The sequence below is a fragment of the Esox lucius genome, chromosome 20, assembly GCF_011004845.1.
Source record: "Esox lucius isolate fEsoLuc1 chromosome 20, fEsoLuc1.pri, whole genome shotgun sequence".
Taxonomy (NCBI): Eukaryota; Metazoa; Chordata; class Actinopteri; order Esociformes; family Esocidae; genus Esox; species Esox lucius.
Genome location: NC_047588.1, coordinates 16,222,758 through 16,241,782, shown reverse-complemented (window position 1 = coordinate 16,241,782; position 19,025 = coordinate 16,222,758). Strand labels below are relative to the sequence as shown.

Here is a 19,025-nt window from a genome sequence, read left to right as displayed (position 1 = left end):
TTTCAGATCGAGACCAGTACTGTACTTGTGGGTGTGATTCATGCTCATGGCTAGCATGCACCATATGATTCAGATGGGAAAACACCTCTGTCAGTCTCTGACATCCCAGTCTGCCATTATGTAACTTTCCTGTGAAACCCAGGAGAACCGATCCCAGGCCTTCTGACCGCAATGTATATGGATCCATGGAAAATACAAAACAGCATTCTGTGTAAAAGATATTTCCTTTCTGTCACAGTGTTTGCCATTTTCACAATGTGGAATAGTCAAATTGGTCTCTGTCTTCTGGCGAAGACTTGATAACCATACGAGGGCCCCCCTGAAGACTGAAGTCCCCTGTTGGCACGGTTTCCCTCTTATTATAATCAGAGCGATGCTCTGACTCTGCTTAACCCACTGTTGCGTTTTTTTTTTTATTATACCAACCCTGCTCCTTTATCCAGGCTTGGGACCGGCAAAAGTTACCCAAAAGAGAGACTCTGGCGGAGCGCATGCGCGATTCATTTTCAGTCTGTACGCGGATTTAACATCTCCTGCTCTGACTGCAGCTCAGAGGAACTGCTGTGTGAGGACTGGGCCGCCTGTGAGTGCTTTCAGATGGGGGAGGGGCCCACGGCACCTGCTGCTCGTTGAGAAGAGTAAGAACAAGTCTCCAATAACACCACAAAAAGTTGCTAGATTTGTAGCTAGTCGCTTTTTTGAAAAAAAGTCACTAAGGGGGTCTGAGAAGTCGCTACGTCTAGCGACAAAGTCGCTAAATTGGCAACACTGACTACCTCGCAACATTTGTAAACGTTCACACTCGAGCTAACAGCGCTGAACCACGCTACTAACCTCATTGGAGTTTACTAGTTAGCAGCTGGCTCAATTTACGGATATTTATTGTACAGTACAGTCCCCTATTGTGTTAGATCTAGCTAATTGTCTAAAAGAAAGGCCATCTTTCCGGAATTTTATCAGTCAGGTAAAATGACTGACATGGTTGTTCCCAACAGTATGAAAATGCGGCTGCTCCGTAGTAGTAGTAATCATTTCAGTACCTCCCCATACTATTCACGCAGAACGGGACTTACGACAGTATTATTCTAATAGCTATTACATGCCTACTTAAATTGGGAGTTGTCCGTTTGGTCCCTCCAGCCTCTGCCTCTTCCAGTTTCTTTGGGGACGTGGAAGGTTTCTAAAACTGCCGGGTTGATAAGAGCTTGAAAGTAAATTACATCTGTTGCACATGCTGGAGCCGATTCAGCCTCATCCACGGACACATCAAGGTTCTCGAAGGCAGTAGGTAGCTATAAATCCCACTCCTAACGTGAGCTAAAGTGTTATAAACAATCCCGGTTACTAGGGTTGCCACCTGTGTCTGATAAAAAACCTGGACATTGCGATGACCTGACCTACCGCTTTGCTCACAAGTGAAAATGTCCATTAGACATTAGACCCACAAGACAAAATTGGCCTTTGTGCAGTAAGATTGTGCGTAGTCGTGACTCGTGAATATTTTAAACATCTCAAGTATTCTCACACTTATCTTACTTAACTTATAGCTTACCTGATTGCTTAGATACTGGTGCTTATGCTTGCTTTTGCTTCCTCTTTGCTAAAGAAATAAGTAGAGGGATGACATTAGATTTGCAATTACCATACCTTAGCCACATCTATAGCCACTTTTATTTATTCTATACTTGGCGTTTCCCTTTGCTGCAGCTATCAGTGGTTTCTGTTCTTCAATGAATGTCTTGAATTCAGTGCATGACAATTTGAAATTCAATCTGACCTGAAGCACCGACTTCACCATTGCAACTGACCGTCTGTTTCTTTTATCGGACCAAACATCCTCCATATGACTGAACACTCTTTCTGCATAGGCATTACTGACTGGTATGGAAAAAACAAAAGCAACTACTTTCAACAGCTCGGTGGATTCAGTCGCCTTGCTAAAAAAATAGGCCCACTTTCTGTCTGGGGTGTTGGAATGGTGTGTAAGACCTCATTCAGAATGACTACATCACCATACAGCTTGTCTTCTTCAACATCCAGGGCCAGTTTTTCCACTAAAACATCCAACTCTGACCACTGGAGTGATTGTCCTTCATGAAGGCTGAGACAGCCAATGTGTGCAAGAACCTGGTCATTGAAGTCAAATTTATTCTCAAGATACAGCACTGCCTTCTAAATAAATCTGTCCACCAGGCTCCTGAACTGTTCCTGTTGCTGGGGTAAAAGGCTCCTCAGTATTTGTTTTGCTTTGCTGCTATAGAATTTGTCTGTGCGCCTTGCGATCAGCTGACTGCGCAATCAGTTCATTACAGAGTAAACGTCAATCACTGTAGCACTGTCACTCTCAAGCACTCTAATAGATGAATCAAATTCTTGCATCACATTGTGCATGAACGCCAGGATGCATTCAGCTACAGTACTACAGTCTACATTTTCTGCATCACTTGCACCACACATAAAAGTCCAGATGATACTTGGGCAGTCCTCCTTTCCCAGGGATACAAAATAAGACTGGCCAACACTCTAAAATCCTCTGTATCGCTGGCAGCAAAGACAGCCAGCGTGTGGGGACATGTCTCAGAATCTCCCTGTATTTTGTATTAGTAAATTCAGAGAAGTCCTTAAGCAATTCCACTTTTTTAGCAGAACAACTGAATTTACTATACACCTTCAGCACAAAGGCCTCCACGTCACACCCTCCAGCACTAAAGACACGATTAGCTGCTTTGACAGTGTTGTTTATGATGTGACACTTGCAATTGCCCTTCACAATTTGTGGGTTAGCTTCTCTGAGTTTTTGAAAAACTGAGTTGTGCCGACCATAATTAACTGATGCGTTATCTGCACCATAGGCACTGATCTGGCTGACTGAAAGTCCATTTGTTCTCAGTAATAGACACTATTTGTTTGAATATGGCTTCACTAGATTCGTTGGATTCGTCGTAAAAGTCTAACAATCCATACTTCACACCCTCGGATGCACAGAAATACTGGACTGTGTAGGGAAACAATTTTGTGTGCCTAGAATTGGATGCATCAGAACATACTGCAAAATAGTGCGCTTTCTGCAACTCTGTTGCTAATCTTTGCTGACTAAATGGTGCCAACACATTTTCCACTAAGGCCTCACTTTTAGTTCTGCCACAAGACATTTAGTTTCGGAGTTACTGAATATTTTTGCACTGACCTTGTTCCCACAGTCAGTTGACAGGTAGCTATGGCCATGTTGTATACCGTGATATGTAGCTGTTAATTCAGCAACAGTAATTCTGTCCTCTGAATTTTTTGTAATCATGAATGATGAAATTGCCTTTGTTTGTCTGGTTACTTGAACGCGACTTTTCGCGATGTTTCTTCGTTTTAGCATGGTCATCCAAAGCAGTTTTGCCTTCATGTTTAACCAGAATTTTAACTGAGCACACGGAGCAGGTAGCATTTAGTGGATCGCCTGGTGTTGGCTTCAGCCATGTAAAGTAATTGTCATTTTTCATCCAGTCATTATTAAAGTAGGTCGATCGTTTCATTTTCTTTTTTACTGGCCTGTCAGTCTTTGTGAACACACTGTCATCTTCGTCCTCCGTCTCGCCGCCCATGTTAACACTAACAAACGTAAAATATTCTTCACTGCTTCAATTTGCCGCCTGTAGTAACTGGCTAGCTGCCAAGAAGACAGACGCGCTAGATGGCGTAGCCTACGTCACACGACACCCATCCCAGAGCCAATGATAACGCATTCGACACACACACAAGAGACACCGACCACTCTGCACACAATGCATAGGCTATTTCAAGTGTGAAAATAGTCAACTGAACATACACATTCACGTAGCCTTTCGAAAACCGGGACAATCAGTGTCCCGGGAGAGTGGATACATTTCCCGGGACAGGTTATTAAAAACAAGGACAATCCCGGTAAAACCGGGACAGGTGGCAACCCTGCCGGTTACCAGATAAATCCTCCGTGCAGACATATTTGCGTTGGTTTACCAGCATCTAATAGAACTTGTTGGCATTTTTGTTTGAGCTAGTAGTTTACACTAGCTAGCGCGGGCTACAGTTTTGTAAACAATGCCAGTTGCAGGATAAATCCTCCTCACAGATAGATTTGCATCGGTTTACTAGGAGTTAATACAGCTTGCTGGCATTTTTGTTTGAGCTTGTAGTCTATACTGGCTAAGGTCTCCTGCAGTTCTGTAAATGAAGCCGGTTACGGATACGGCCTCCACACAGAGAGATTCATCCGCACGGCAGCTGTTTATACACTTTCCAGAAGAAACTGCGATAAACAATGCTTGTTTTGACACACATTGTTTTTGGAGAACATGGGGAAACTTATCATTATCAATATACCCTGGCCTTCCTGTTCTGAAAAACCGAATGTATTATATAACTTCTAACACTATATCAGTTTCCCCATTCCCATTCATTTTAGCTTGGAGAGGCTTCCTTTAAAAAAACCAACTATAAAAATTTTATTAATTCCAAAATATAATGTCTTCACTGTCCAGGATTAGGCTAGATAATCTGAAAAAAGGCCTCAGGGTCAAAAATAGCAAACATTTCGTTTTAATCTGCTGATGCTCATTAGCTTTGGAGAGGGATTGTGTTATAAATCCAACCACATTACATTGTCTAGGCTCCTGCCCCATAAGGTGAAAGGGATACTTTTTTTGCAGAAACACTATTCAATGCCACAGTGAATGTATTGTACGAAATACTCAGGAGAATTTGTATAATAATGTTCCGAATGTAATGTTAGTAGCTAGTGACCTTTATTAGTAGTCTGGGAGGTGATCCTTGAACAGTTTTCGAAAATGGTTAATTGAGGGTGAGTACCTAGGTTTTTATTAGAGAAAGATGTAAAGCAAGCATTTTCAACTAATGTTAAGTAAATTAAGTTGACAAGCTATAGCCTGGTGTACAAGGCGGACGTTTTTGCAATACATTAAAAACGCGTTTGTAGCATTTTACCCTTTTAGCTTTTTGATGTTGGCCTGTCTGCATGCAAATCCAGTGCTGGAAACACTGGATTGACACACTTGGTAAAAATGAACAAAAAAGTATTTATAAGATATAACAGGTAATAATCTTGATTGTAATCTTCCAACATGTGGAATATATAGTACTGTATTAATGGTTCAATTTAATCAGCCCAAATGACACATTTCTCAAATTAACTCTAAATTAAAAATGTACAATTAAAGGGGCTTTTGGTAGAATTTTATTGTTTAAATGTAAGGAATTGTCCATAATATACAGTATTAGAACTAATAGCGGAATAGTGTTTCACAACATTGACTCAACTTGGTCAACCCTGACACACCGTTTTGTGGTAAAATGGAAATGTGGCAGCCTCCCTCTCCACCACTGGCATCACCAAGGTGGGCCATTGCTTGGAATCCTGGACGTCCTGAAAAGATAAATACCTGGGCCCCTTCACTTATAGACGGCATTGAGATTATGACCAGTAGGCCCTGTGAATCATACCCACCTTTCCCCGCGTTAGCTTACGGTCCTGTCATTAAGATGTCATCATCTCTCCTCAAACAGGCATGGGGCATGCAAAAACACACTGCCATTTCATGGTTACTTAAATTCTATATTGAATATACTGTTGCTGTAATGCAGATAACGTCCACAAGGTGGGAGCAAATTCGTCATACTGGCACCCTTGCGTTCAGTACTTTGTTCACCCTCCATTAATAAACATAATGGTGCTGAGAGTTTTTCTGTGGCTGTTTTGATAGGGAGCTCAGACAATTCCACCACACTGAAGCTTTCCAGATCCTCCACTCTGGTCATGTGGACTGCCCTTTTCGACTAAAACCACAGTTTTTCAGTGGGATCCGGAGACTGAGATGGTCATTGCAAAGTGTTGATTTCATGGTCAATTGACCATTTCATTGGATTTTGTTATGTTTTTGTGGTCATGTCTTGCTACTTGTACTTTCTGGGGTAAAGTGTCCTGGTACTTGGTTGGGTTTATGATGCTGTTTACATTTAAGACATGATGCAGATTGATTATATCAAATACTATGTTACAGTAGGAAAGAGGTTATTTTCTGCATATGCATCCTTCTTTGAAGTCCACCACTGGTAGCATGTGGAAACTATTCGACTGTTTTTAGCTTATTCTGACCATACAGTAGCAACTGGTTGCAATCCAAGTGCCAAACCTCTTCAGGAACTCCAGGTACTTAACGTTTGTTAGTTTGCATTAAGTAAATGCTCTTTCATCTCTGGCAGCCCTTCTAATTCGGCTATTGACATGGAGATGGAGTCAAATTTTATTTAAAGACTTGGTGACCCAAAATGCCACCAAATTCTCTAACTCTCCAACTGTGGCCATTGGATTATTCCTTACCTCTACCCATTGTCTGGACAGGATGTTCTTACATCCTCTACCAAGCAGATTACCGCTGTTCTAAACCTAATTGTCTTGATAGTGGAAAGTGGTATATTTAAACTGTAATGCACAAGGGTTTGTGGGATATACAGTTATGTCCGGAAATAATTGGACACTGACACAAGTTTTGCTATTTTGGCTGTTTACCAAAATATATTCAAGTTAGTTAAATAATGAATGTGACATAAAATGCAGTCTATCAGCTTGAGGGTATTCACATCTAAATTGGCAGAAGGGTTTAGGAATTAGAGCTCTTTAATATGTGTAACTCCTTCTTTTTCAAGGGACCAAAGGTAATTGGACAATTGACTCAAATGTCTTCATCAATGGTCATGAGCTTTGGGTCATGACCGAAAGGACAAGATCCCGGATACAGGCGGCCGAAATGAGCTTTCTCCGCAGGGTGGCTGGGCGATCCCTTAGAGATAGGGTGAGAAGCTCGGTCACCCGGGAGGAGCTCAGAGTAGAGCCGCTGCTCCTCCACATCGAGAGGGGTCATCTGAGGTGGCTTGGGCATCTGTTTTGGATGCCTCCGGAACGCCTTCCTGGGAAGGTGTTCCGGTCCCGTCCCACCGGGAGGAGACCCCGGGGAAGACCTAGGACACGCTGGAGGGACTATGTCTCCCGGCTGGCCTGGGAACGCCTCGGTGTCCCCCCGGAAGAGCTGGAGGAAGTGTCTGGGGAGAGGGAAGTCTGGGCATCCCTGCTTAGACTGCTGCCCCCGCGACCCGGCCCCGGATAAGTGGAAGAAGATGGTATGGTATGGTCTTCATCAATTAAGCAGGTGAAAGGTCTGGAGTTGAATCCAGGTGTGGCATTCACATTTGGAAGCTGTTGCTGTGAACCCACAACATGCAGTCAAAGGAGCTCTCAATGCAAGTGAAACAGGCCATCCTTAGGCTGCAAGGATTGCCTGTTTCACTTCCATCAGAGAGATAGCAGTACCATGAGGAGTGGCCAAATCCACAGTTTAGTTAATTCTAAAAACAAAAAAAGAAGGTGCTGGTGCGCTCTGCATTACATAAAGGCCTGGACCTCCACGGAAGACAACAGCGGTGGATGATCGTAGGATCCTTTCCATGGTAAAGAAAAACCCAAGTGAAGAACACACTCCAGGAGTTGGGTATATCATTATCCAAGTCTACCATAAAGAGACTTAAAAACTTAAAGACCATAAAGACTACACAAGAGCAAATACAGAGGGACACAAGGAGCGCCACAAGGAGCAAATCATTCATAAGACTCAAGAATAGAAAGGCCAGATTAGACTTTGCCAAAACATCTAATAAAATCAGCCCAGTTCTGGAACAGCATGGGAAGAAAAAAGTATGGAGTCTTGGAACAGCTCATGATCCGAAGCATACCACATCATCTGTAAAACACGTGGAGGCACTGTGAAGACATGGCCATTTATGGCTTCCAATGGCACTGGGTCACTGGTGTTTATTGATGATGTGTCAGAAGACAGAAGCAGCCTGATCTCGACATGGTGGTGTATGCATTTCACTTGATGAAGACACAACTTAAGCCTGAAAGACCCACAAACAAACAACAACTGAAGACCGCTACAATAAAGGCCTGGCAAAGCATCACAAAGGAAGAAACCTAGACTTTGGTGATGTCCATGAGTTCCAGACTTGAAGCAGTCATTGTCTTGCATAGGATTCTTGACTAAGTATTAAAAAGTAGCATTTATTGTTATTTTGTCCAATTACATTTGAGCCCCTGACAAAAGGGGACTGTGTATGAAAATGGGTGCAATTCCTAAATGTTTCATGCGATATTTTTGTTCCACTCCTTGAATTAAAGCTGAAAGTCTGCACTTCAACTGCATCTCGGTTGTTTCATTTCAAATCCATTGTGGTCCAAATGGATTTCGTCCTAATATTTCCAGACTCAACTGTATGCATGCCAACTGTCCTGATACAGCCCTTAGCTGTGGTATATTGGCCATGCACCACAAACCCTGAGGTGTCTTATTGCTATTATAAACTTGTTACCAGGTAGAACAGAAAGGTGTGTTATCATACCTATGTTATATGGTCTTACATACCACAGCTTCTAGCCAATTGGCTGTCAGGATTTGAACAATTTCTTTGTACTATTTGACTGATTTTAATGGTTAACAATCCTAGTAGTTATTTTCCTTTCCCCATGCTTATGAGGCTTTATTTACATGCCTGGTACCTCATTTTAGAACCCAGTGAAACAGGAAGCCATGGTAGGCCACAATACATCTTAAGAATGAGGTGTTCTTTAAAAAGTAGACTGTTACATTTGTTTAATTGTATTTAAGTATTCTTAGGTGTGCCAATAATTATTTAATTTAAAGAAACATTGTAAGGGAAATGTAAAAGCTTTATTGATAGAGACCATTTGAAAAGACAGTTTTTGCTGTAAGAGCAGGGAGCCAGATTTCAACCCAAGGGCCAGTCATTCTGTCACCCAACCTTTTATTATAACATGCATACATACACTTTTTGGCATAACATATAGATCATTACTGGTGTTTTTATTTTATTTAGCCTTTGTTTCTTATCTTTATAAAGGATGCCAATAATTTCCCTTGTGTCATAGTGAGAATGTCTGGGTAGCGCCCTTCCCCCCCACTAGCATGCTATAGTTACCAGGGGTGTCGATTGTGAAAGATGGGGTGATGAACAGAGAAAGTGTCACTGCCGTCATGTTGGTACTTGGTTAAGTCTGTTGATTGTGTGTGTGATCGTATGTGTTTATATGTTCTACCTCAGGTGTGTTCATTTGCCAAACAAAACAATCTGTTACAGAGTTTGTTTTGGACAAATTCAGGAAGGTCCCTCCCATGTGTCTTCAAACGGAACTAAATGGCGAGGAACCTATCTGAAATAGAAACTCGATTGACAGTGTTTTGCAACTAAACGTTTTTATTAGCTGTAGTGACAACACCCCTGACGGTATGGATCTTATTATGTCATGATCAGCTGTCTGTTGTTTATCAGAGTTCTCATGTAGTTTACCAGGTAGTGTTTATCAGTGTACTGAGGTCTAATGTAGTTTACCTGGTAGTGTTTATCAGTGTACTGAATTCTCATTTAAATCACCAGGTAGTGGTTATTAGTGTACTGAGTTCTCATGTAGTTCACCAGGTAGTGTTCATCAGCGTACTGAGGTCTAATTTAGTGTTTATCAGTGTACTGAGGTCTAATGTAGTTTACCAGGTTGTATTTATCAGTGTACTGAGTTCTCGTGTAGTTTACCAGGTAGTGTTCATCAGTGTACTGAGGTCTAATTTAGTGTTTATCAGTGTACTGAGGTCTAATTTAGTGTTTATCAGTGTACTGAGGTCTCAGGTAGTTCACCAGGTAGTGTTTATCAGTGTACTGATGTCTTGTAGTTTACCAGGTAGTGTATCTGTCTGCAGGTGTTGGGCGCGGCTTAACTTACACAGCCGTTTGTAACCATTTTAACGGTTGTTCAGATATTACGTGTTCAATGCATGCCACAGTATGCATCTTTTGGTGTCTTATGAGGAGAAACGGTTAGAGAAAGTTTGTGTGTACGTGCGTGCGTGCGTGCATGTAGTCATATAGACACTGAGCTCCTACAACCCCCCCCCCCCAGTATGTGACCCCACCCTCTCTGTGAGCGCTCAGATATGAGTGAGCGAAAGGCCGTGACCTGGGCCTGAGTGCCTCTTAGGGTGGGGCTAGTATCTACTGTCACTTTTAGTGAACAGTAACATCAACAGTTAACATTTGCGGGAACAAGGTGGCCTATTTGCACATTCAGATCGACTGTACCTACATGCATACCCATGCATATACTTAACTTAATGGCAGACCTTCACAGATTCACACTCTCGCTTTCCGTTCCGCACACACACACACACACACACGCTCACAATCTGACTGAGGCCCATTTGACTTGCTGTGTGACCTATAACCTATGTTGAGTCAAAGGGTCGGGCCTGATCACTGTGATTGATTAATCTGTCTGTCACTAGCCAAGAAGCTTCGGTCATTTGGAGGTGACCGGGACCAATTAAACACACACTGACCGAAATAATGCTTATACACACGTGCACGCATACAGTGAGGGGGAAAAAGTATTTGATCCCCTGCTGATTTTGTACGTTTTCCCATTGACAAAGATATTATCAGTCTATTATTTCAGTGGTAGGTTTATTTGAACAGTGAGAGACAGAATAACAACAACAAAAAACACGCATGTCAAAAATTATATGCATTTATTTGCATTTTAATGCGTGAAATAAGTATTTGACCCCTCTGCAAAACATGACTTTGTACTTGGTGGCAAAACCCTTGTAGGCAATCATAGAGGTCAGATGTTTCTTGTGGTTGGCCACCAGGTTTGCACACATCTCAGGAGGGTTTTTGTCCCACTCCTCTTTGCAGATCTTCTCCAAGTCATTAAGGTTTCGAGGCTGACGTTTGGCAACTCGAACCTTCAGCTCCCTCCACAGATTTTCTATGGGATTACGGTCTGGAGACTGGCTAGGCCACTCCAGGATCTTAATGTGCTGCTTCTTGAGCCACTCCTTTGTTGCCTTGGCCGTGTGTTTTGGGTCATTGTCATGCTGGAATACCCATCTATGACCCATTTTCAATGCCCTGGCTGAGGGACGGAGGTTCTCACCCAAGATTTGAAAGTACATGGCCCCGTCCATCGTCCCTTTGATGCTGATAAGTTGTCCTGTCCCCTTAGCAGAAAAACCCCCCAAAGCATAATGTTTCCACCTCCATGTTTGACAGTGGGGATGGTGTTCTTGGGGTCATAGGCATCATTCCTCCTCCTCCAAACACAGCAAATTGAGTTGATGCCAAAGAGCTCGATTTTGGTCTCATTTGAACACAACGCTTTCACCCAGTTCTCCTCTGAATAATTCAAATGTTCATTGACAAACTTCTGACTGTCCAGTACATGTGCTTTCTTGACAGTTCTTTTTGTTTCTTCCATTTGTGAATAATCGCACCAACTGTTGTCACCTTCTCACCAAGCTGCTTGGCGATGGTCTTGTAGCCCATTCCAGCCTTGTGTAGGTCTACAATCTTGTCCCTGACATCCTTGGACTGCTCTTTGGTATCTGATTGATTGCTTCTGTGGACAGGTGTCTTTTATACAGGTAACAAGCTGAGATTAGGAGCACTCCCTTTAAGAGTGTGTGTGTGAGTGGGGATCAAATACTTATTTCCCTCATGAAAATGCGAATCAATTTATAAAATTGTTGACATGCCTTTTTCTGGATGTTTTTGGTGTTATTATGTCTCTCACTGTTCAAATAAACCTACCATTAAAATGATAGACTGATTATTTCTTTGTCAGTGGGCAAACGTACAAAGTCAGCAGGGGATCTAATTATTTTTTTCCCTCACTGTATACACAACTCCTGCTGTAATCAGTGACATTTTAAAAACCTATTATTTCTCTGTGCGAATATGCATTTCTGACATCGATTCAGTCGAATGTTTCGGTCTGCCTCACCCTGTCCCCCCTTCTCTCTGTCCACTTACAGATGAGGCCAAGCGTTACCAAGTGGTGATCCATGGGATTGAGCCCCTGCTGGAGACCCCGTTGCAGTGGCTGAGCGAGCACCTCAGTCACCCGGACAACTTCCTTCACATCAGTGTCATACCAGCGCCTAGCGACTGACCACCCTGAACTCTGCGGTCACAGGAGCGTTGCCAACTCCACACAGACTCTGTTGAGAGCAGGGAAAACCGCCGGCGCGGGGGGGGTCAAAACATGGCGTTGTCTCCACTTCCCAACACGAGCCCGCCGGAGAAAATGGCGTCTCTGTTCTTTATGCGTTATTTTCCACGACTTTCTCCCCTCTCTGTTCTGAACCCTTTTCTGTTCGGTGGCGGGGGAAGTTGTTCCACCCCAACTGGTCGAGAGAGCATCCCTTAGAGAAAAAGGAACGAGGAGTTTCGGCTGACCACCTTCTGTCTTCTTCCTGGTAGAGAACCGACAGACATGCCCAATGGAAGCCCCTGCAGACAGAAGTGGCCTTAGTTTCCCTGAGTCTGTCACGCTCTGCCTGGCAGAATGGTCTCACACTCCCAATGAGTTGACACTCTCTACCGCCAAGGAAGTTCACACACCTTTTCAGTTTTCATGTGCCCCCTCCCTCTCTGATGCCATTTACAGCCAGCCCTGTCTCATCTCCATACATCATTATCTGTTGGAATTCCTTCTCCTGTTAATGAGACCGCTAATCTCCTGTCTTCGTGCCAGGCCTTGGGGGGGGTGTGTGTGTTAATTAGAGACATCATTCATAGTTCCCTGCTGGGGCCTGAAGCGGGTGAGGAAGGTGTGAAGGGCCAGAATGGAATCCTGTCCCGTCTGTCCCCCCCCTCCCTTGCGTGTGTTGTGTGTGTGAAGGGAGACAGGCCTGTAATTTGGACTGTGACTGTGTTGTTGGTTGGGAGGGAGGGATGCCTGTAATGATGTCACACTCGTTTCAGCACATCACGCTTCCTCATTCCCGTGACGTGCGACCGCCTGCCGCTGAGGATGATGGGATAGTTGGATTTACAGCTCTGAGTCAGGGCTGGTCTTGACGTGGGTTACGGTCTGGTGTGTGGTGGGTGTGTGTGTGTGTGTGTGTTCCTATATGTGTATGTGGATTATTTAGTTTCAGTCACAAAGGCTCAAGCTGATGATCAAAAGCTGCCTGGTTGGGACTTCCCAGTCAACCTGAATTTTGTTGCTCTGGCTGTATATCTGTGTATGCTGCACTTTCTAAGATCTCCAAGCCCTGGGCCGCATGTCTCGCCCTGAGAGTTTCTCTGCCAGCAGTTTGTTTTCCAGAAAGCTCCCTAACATCGCTACGTTAGCTTTCATTACAACAAAGTATGTGGGACACCGAGATAGTCACGGTCTGACTCCGATTTCCACTTTTTCCCTCAGCCCTGGTTTCCTGTGGATTCTTAAGCAGCGAATTCAAAAGATTCGATATCCAGACAAAAATGTGTGAGAAACAAAGAACGCTTTCGCTGTCTTAATTTAAGGGTTAGGGTTAGGCGTAAGGTTAACACTGTTGTAGGGTTAGGGTTGGAGACATTGTAGATACAGGCTGGGGTTCGAACTTTGTGGCTGTGGATGCTAGTGGCAACCCTTATTTCTCCAGGTCATCTCTTAGTTCATCCTGTTTAGGTTATTGCCATGTTTTGATTCATGGCCATATTCCCTCCGGCCATTAGAGATCCCATCCTGATGCATCATTAAGGCAGAGGTGACAACAAAGGGCCAGGGGTCACCGGGCAGGTCACTGGGGCATGCTCTGTACCTAGACATTAAGATGATTGACAGGTGCACTTACATTTCTTTTGGCTTTTCCCATCAACGACGACCCCAAATGCTCCCCCGATGTGTTCCAACTATAGCTCCAAACCTACTGTAACCGTCATTTGGCCCAGATTCCGCGAAACCGAGGTCTCTGTTTTACACGCACACACGCACATTTGTTTGTGTTTAACACGTTACAGGGGGCTGAGTGCAGCCAGAGGGTATCAGACACCAGACGAGCCAACATCACACATGAGACCGATTAGTGATTTAGAGGAATCCATGACTGTATTCCCTCCATAATGCATGAGAATCAAAGAGCATAGCTGAGGTGGTCAACAGGCCTGTTCTCAGCACAAAATGACTTGGGGAGATTTCCGCTATGTCTAGTTCTACTTTTGGACTCTGCGCATGTTTACAGATACTGTAGTTCTATACACACACAGAGGGACAAACTTCAATATGGAAACAATAGCACAGTTCTGGTATTTTGTCCCCTGCAGTTTCTCTTCGTGATCCATATGTTCATCATGCCTACAGTACAATGAATGGAAATGTTACTTGTTGAATCCATCTTGAGAAACATGCTGTCTTTAACTTGTGTAACACTGCATCAAACAGCACAAGTTGTATTCTCTCTCCTTTTCTGCTTTTCATTTTCTTTTCAAATATTACATTTTACAGTGTCTTGCTTTTCTGTCTTTTGCTACTGACTGTAATTAATACCATACAATAATGTAAAAATGTTTTAGTGTAACATTAACACTGAATTAAAATTTAAATTGTTTTCTAGTTCTGGTCTGTGCTCCACATTCTGTTTTGAGTTTTTATAGACTGGGGATATAACTTTTAGGTGAAGGTATTCATGTAATTTTTACATAACGACCACAAAGAAAAGGGATCTCCCTAATGTTCTGTTCTTTATTTATTGGACAGTGACTTTCAGTGTGGTAAAGGTGTGGATTTAAATGTAGACTTATTTTCTGAATGTCACTTATCACCTTATTTATCCATGCTAGTCAGAGATCTTTTCAGGAGTCATGTGGTTTATTTCTGTGGAATAAGGGTCCTGCCATTCTGTCCCGGTCTCCACTTGTAAACTAGTCATCAAACACATGAGACATTACTCTCCTTGTTTCTCTCTCAATTCCTGGCACTACAAACACAGCACCCGCCCACTGTCCATCTTTCTCTTTCTCCTGCTTCAAAGGATAGAGAGAATTATGTCCATTTTAACAAGGAAATAGCCTTTGAAGTTTGTGTAATTATTAAAAGGACAGAGTTCAGCTCTCAGGATGTTTAGACCCTCTCTCATTTGCCTTTAGTCACTCCCTCTCTACTCTGTTTCCCTGTCTTTTCTGTCACACATTTTCTGCTTTTGGATACTTATAATGAGTTGATGAAAGTCAAACAAATTGCATTGTTACTTAAAAACTGTAGGTGCAGCCCCTGGACCTCCCTCCCCCCGTTGATGTGGATAGAGAGTAAAACCAGAGATGTTGGAGGGCATAACTCAGACTCTGCCTTGTGAAGTTATACGAGGTGGCTGGAGACAACTTTCCACTCTGCCACCCTCACCGCACCCCCCCAGGCATGTGACTACACACACCCATACAAACATTGTCTTTCTTACACTCATTTCAACCCACACGCAGGTTCCCTCTTTGCCTCAAGCACACCTGTTGCCAGGGGTAAGAATGTCTCAGTCAGAGGAACAAACAGCACTCTCTCTCCACTCTCTCCCCCCTCTCTCTCCCCACTCTCTCCCCTCTCTTTCCCGGGGTGCCCTCTCATTTTCATTGTCCCCTTCCCCTCGCTCCACACGGGCCAACCTGTCATTAACCTAGGCCCCTAATGGGCAGGTGCTGAAGGGTGAGAAAGAAAGAATCACTTCATGGCCTTTACGGTCACTCGCCTTCATCTACCACATCCTTCCAGCATTGTGTCACTGATTTTACTCTCTGTCTCTATAGCTCTCTTACTCTGTTTCTCTAATAACTACTGTAGCCCCAGTATAGTTGGCTCAGGATATTAGTGTGTATAAATGTTGACTGGATGTTGTGGCTCCAAGCTGGCTGTGCAAAGAGGAACACTGTAATTTGTCTTTAAGAGAGTAGAAAATCGGACTGTGTGTGAGAAGAAGACAAAAAAAAAAGTTACTCTTTACAGAATTGTCTCCACTTATACTAGACGTGGAGCCTGAAAAACGTCGTAAAATAAACAAAATGCACTATTGTAAATATTTCCGTTCTTGTTACTTGAGTGTACACCCTTGGGCCTCAGTCCAGTGGGACTTTTACTGTGGCTCATCTGATTACATACAAAATGTAGTACAATGAACTCACATTCATAACTGCGTTGCACCGGATATAATCCCCCTTCATGTGCCGTTGCGCTCACACAGTCCATAACCTCTCTCACTGAAGTAGCCAGAATATGGTTTACATATGTGTATATGATGTGGTACGGGGAGCGAGATGATGTGTGTGTTTGTGTCACAGTGAGTCAGATGCACAGGGACAAATAAAGGATTTGGTGGCAGGAAACAGGAGAAGGCAATTGTAATTCATAATCGAACGTCCTTACATGTGGCTCGTAAATTTATATAGCAGAACATTCATTGCTATAATGTCCCAGCATCTCCCTCCCCTTTCAGTCCTAACTCCATCTCCATCATTTTGGTAGGAATGACGACACCACTGTGGAAGTCTGTGGGCCACTTGTTCCATAAGGAAATAAATGGAGTCCCTTCTACTGATCATGTAAAGAGAGTTCATATTAAGCCTTTTTTCCCGGCAAGTAAAAAGTCAAATCTAAGACTAAAGACTGCTGTGCAGTATTTCTAAGAAATGTGCACTTTACAGCAACATGCTTGACACCCATTAATGATGACTGTGACTCAGTACGACCATGCTACAGCTACCTTTGTTCAGCCTCTCGCTTCACTTGGACAGATGAGCTTCATTTGCTGCTAATATACATTTCAACCACAGTCTCCATTGTTTTGCAGACGTTTATAGGTCCATGCGATCAAGTGACTGACTATATTGTAGCTCCGCATTTCCTCTGCGGTCCATATGACCCGGTCACCACATGTTCTGATCCATATCCGTGACTGACCGCGCTGGTCACTTTTCTCCTGAAACCAGGTTGACTTGTCAAAATTGGTTAAAGAGGACAGGTTCAGGAAAGTTTTATGAAGCAGAGGAAGATGTATCACTTTTGAATCACGTCCCACTAAGCTTGATGACACCCCACGTTTGCGCAATGTTGTCTTTGTTACAGTATATTGATTGCAAAGCTAGAGCTGGTTTTCCGGAAATATCCTCAGCAATGGCGTCAACCCGGAGTGAAACTCACACATGTTGGTATTTCAGTATGTGCATGTGTCTGTGTAGGCTATTGGGACGAGGTCTGTTTTGTCTACGCCGTCATTGATACAAACTAACAGACACCCACACATAAGCACTAAGACACATAACCATGGAATCTTTTGGAGAGATGAACTCACAGATGGAAGTAGGCGTGTGCGTGTGTCACTTAACTACATTTTCTCTTTTGTACAGGGGTTGGACAAAATAATGGAAACACCTGACAATGTATTCATATCAAGGTCCAGATTAGGGGTAGAGGTCACTCTTGAACTTTTGAACAGCTTCAGTCCTTGGAATGGTGTTATAAAAATCCTGAACTGTGTAGTGGGATATTGCACCATGAAGAAAAGCCTCCAGTTCTTTGAGAGATGGAGGTGGAAATCTACATTGCAATCTGTGCTCCGGAAAAGCCTCAATGGTGTTCAGATCTGGTGATTAGGGAGGTCATGGAAGGCATCCTGTTGTTCATTAAATCACTCCTGAATAAGTTTAGCAGTGTGTATGAGGGCATTATCATCTTGGAACCTTGTCTGACAAAATGGCCCCAAATTGTCCATAATAGGACCATGCAGAGGAATCATCTGACCTAATGACTCCCAACAGATGACTGCCCATACCATTGTAGATCCCCCATAATGTTTCATAGGTGGCAGCAGACATTGTGGGCTGAAAGCATCCTTTGGGCTTTCCCAAATGTAAACTTTCCCAAATGTAAACTGGGTGTAACAAATAGAGTGAAAGATGGCTCATCAGACCATATGACTTCCAGGTTTTGTTCTTAGACCAAATTTTGTGCTTTAGCCTTGGCTTCAAGTGGTTTCTGAATGTCAGTCCTGCCATAAATTCCAGATTTGTGAAGCTTGTGACAGTTTATGGGACTGTTAGTTACATTTTTGAATGTTCAACTGGCACAGACAGAAGAGGACTGGTCATCCCTACGAGCCTGGTTACTCTCTAGGTTTCTTCCTAAATGTTCTTCCTATGGTTTTTCTAGCCACTGTGCTTCAACCCTGTTGTTGCTTGCTTCTTGGGCTTTCAGGCTTGGTGTTTTGTAAAGGCACTTTGTGACACCTGCTGATGTAAAAAGGGCTTTATAAAATACATTTGATTGACAGTACTGGGACCTGGTATTACCAGGAAACACTACAGCAAAAGGGTCTGTAAATCATTGTGGAATGTGAAAGATGTCAAACTGCTCTCTGTTCCTTCTACTTGCCCTTCTGAGTTTCCTCAGTTGTTTGTGGCTGTTGTTTTTACATACACTACCATTCAAAAGTTTGGGGTAACTTAGAAATGCCCTTGTTTTTAAAAGAAAAGCAAATTCTTTGTCCATTAAAATAACAACATTTATCAGAAATGCAGTGTAGACCTTGTTAATGTTGTAAAAGACTATTGTAGCTGGAAACGGCAGATATTTTATGGATTATCTACATAGGTGTAAAAAGGCCCTTTATCAGCAAACATCAGTCCTGTGTTCCGGTGGCACATTGTGTTTGCTAATCCAAGATTATAAAAAAAAATAAGGCTAACTGATCATTAGAACACCCTTTTTGCAATTATGTTAGCACAGCTCTTATGATTAAAGAAGTCATAAAACTGGCCTTCTTTAGATAAGTTGAGTATGTGGAGCATCAGCAATTGTGGATTCCATTACAGGCTCAAAATGGCCATAAATAATTTTCTTCTGAAACTCATCAGTCTATTCTTGTTCTGAGAAATGAATGCTATTCCATGTGAGAAATTGCCAAGAAAATGAAGATCTTGTATAATGCTGTGTACAGAACAGCGCAAACTGTCTCTAACCAGAATAGAAAGAAAAGTGAGAGGCTTTGGTGCCAAACTTAGCAAAGGGACAAATACATTAGAGTGTCTAGATTGAGAAACAGATGCCTCACTGTTCCTCAACTGGCAGCTTCATTAAATATTACCCACTAAACACCAATCTACATGTCGATGGT

The 19,025-nt window shown here is 43.0% G+C and overlaps 1 protein-coding gene across 3 annotated transcripts in view; it reads left to right on the top strand.

The window, feature by feature from the left end:
• atg5 (ATG5 autophagy related 5 homolog (S. cerevisiae)) overlaps positions 1-14,478 on the top strand; it is a 34,653-nt gene extending 20,175 nt beyond the window's left edge. For all 3 annotated transcript variants that reach the window (XM_020041282.2, XM_010885303.4, XM_010885304.5), the window contains exon 8: positions 11,919-14,478. In XM_020041282.2, the coding sequence (XP_019896841.1) occupies positions 11,919-12,055 (137 nt within the window). In that variant the 3' untranslated portion in view covers positions 12,056-14,478. The remainder of the gene's footprint in view (positions 1-11,918) is intronic.
• The last annotated feature ends 4,547 nt before the right edge of the window (positions 14,479-19,025 follow it).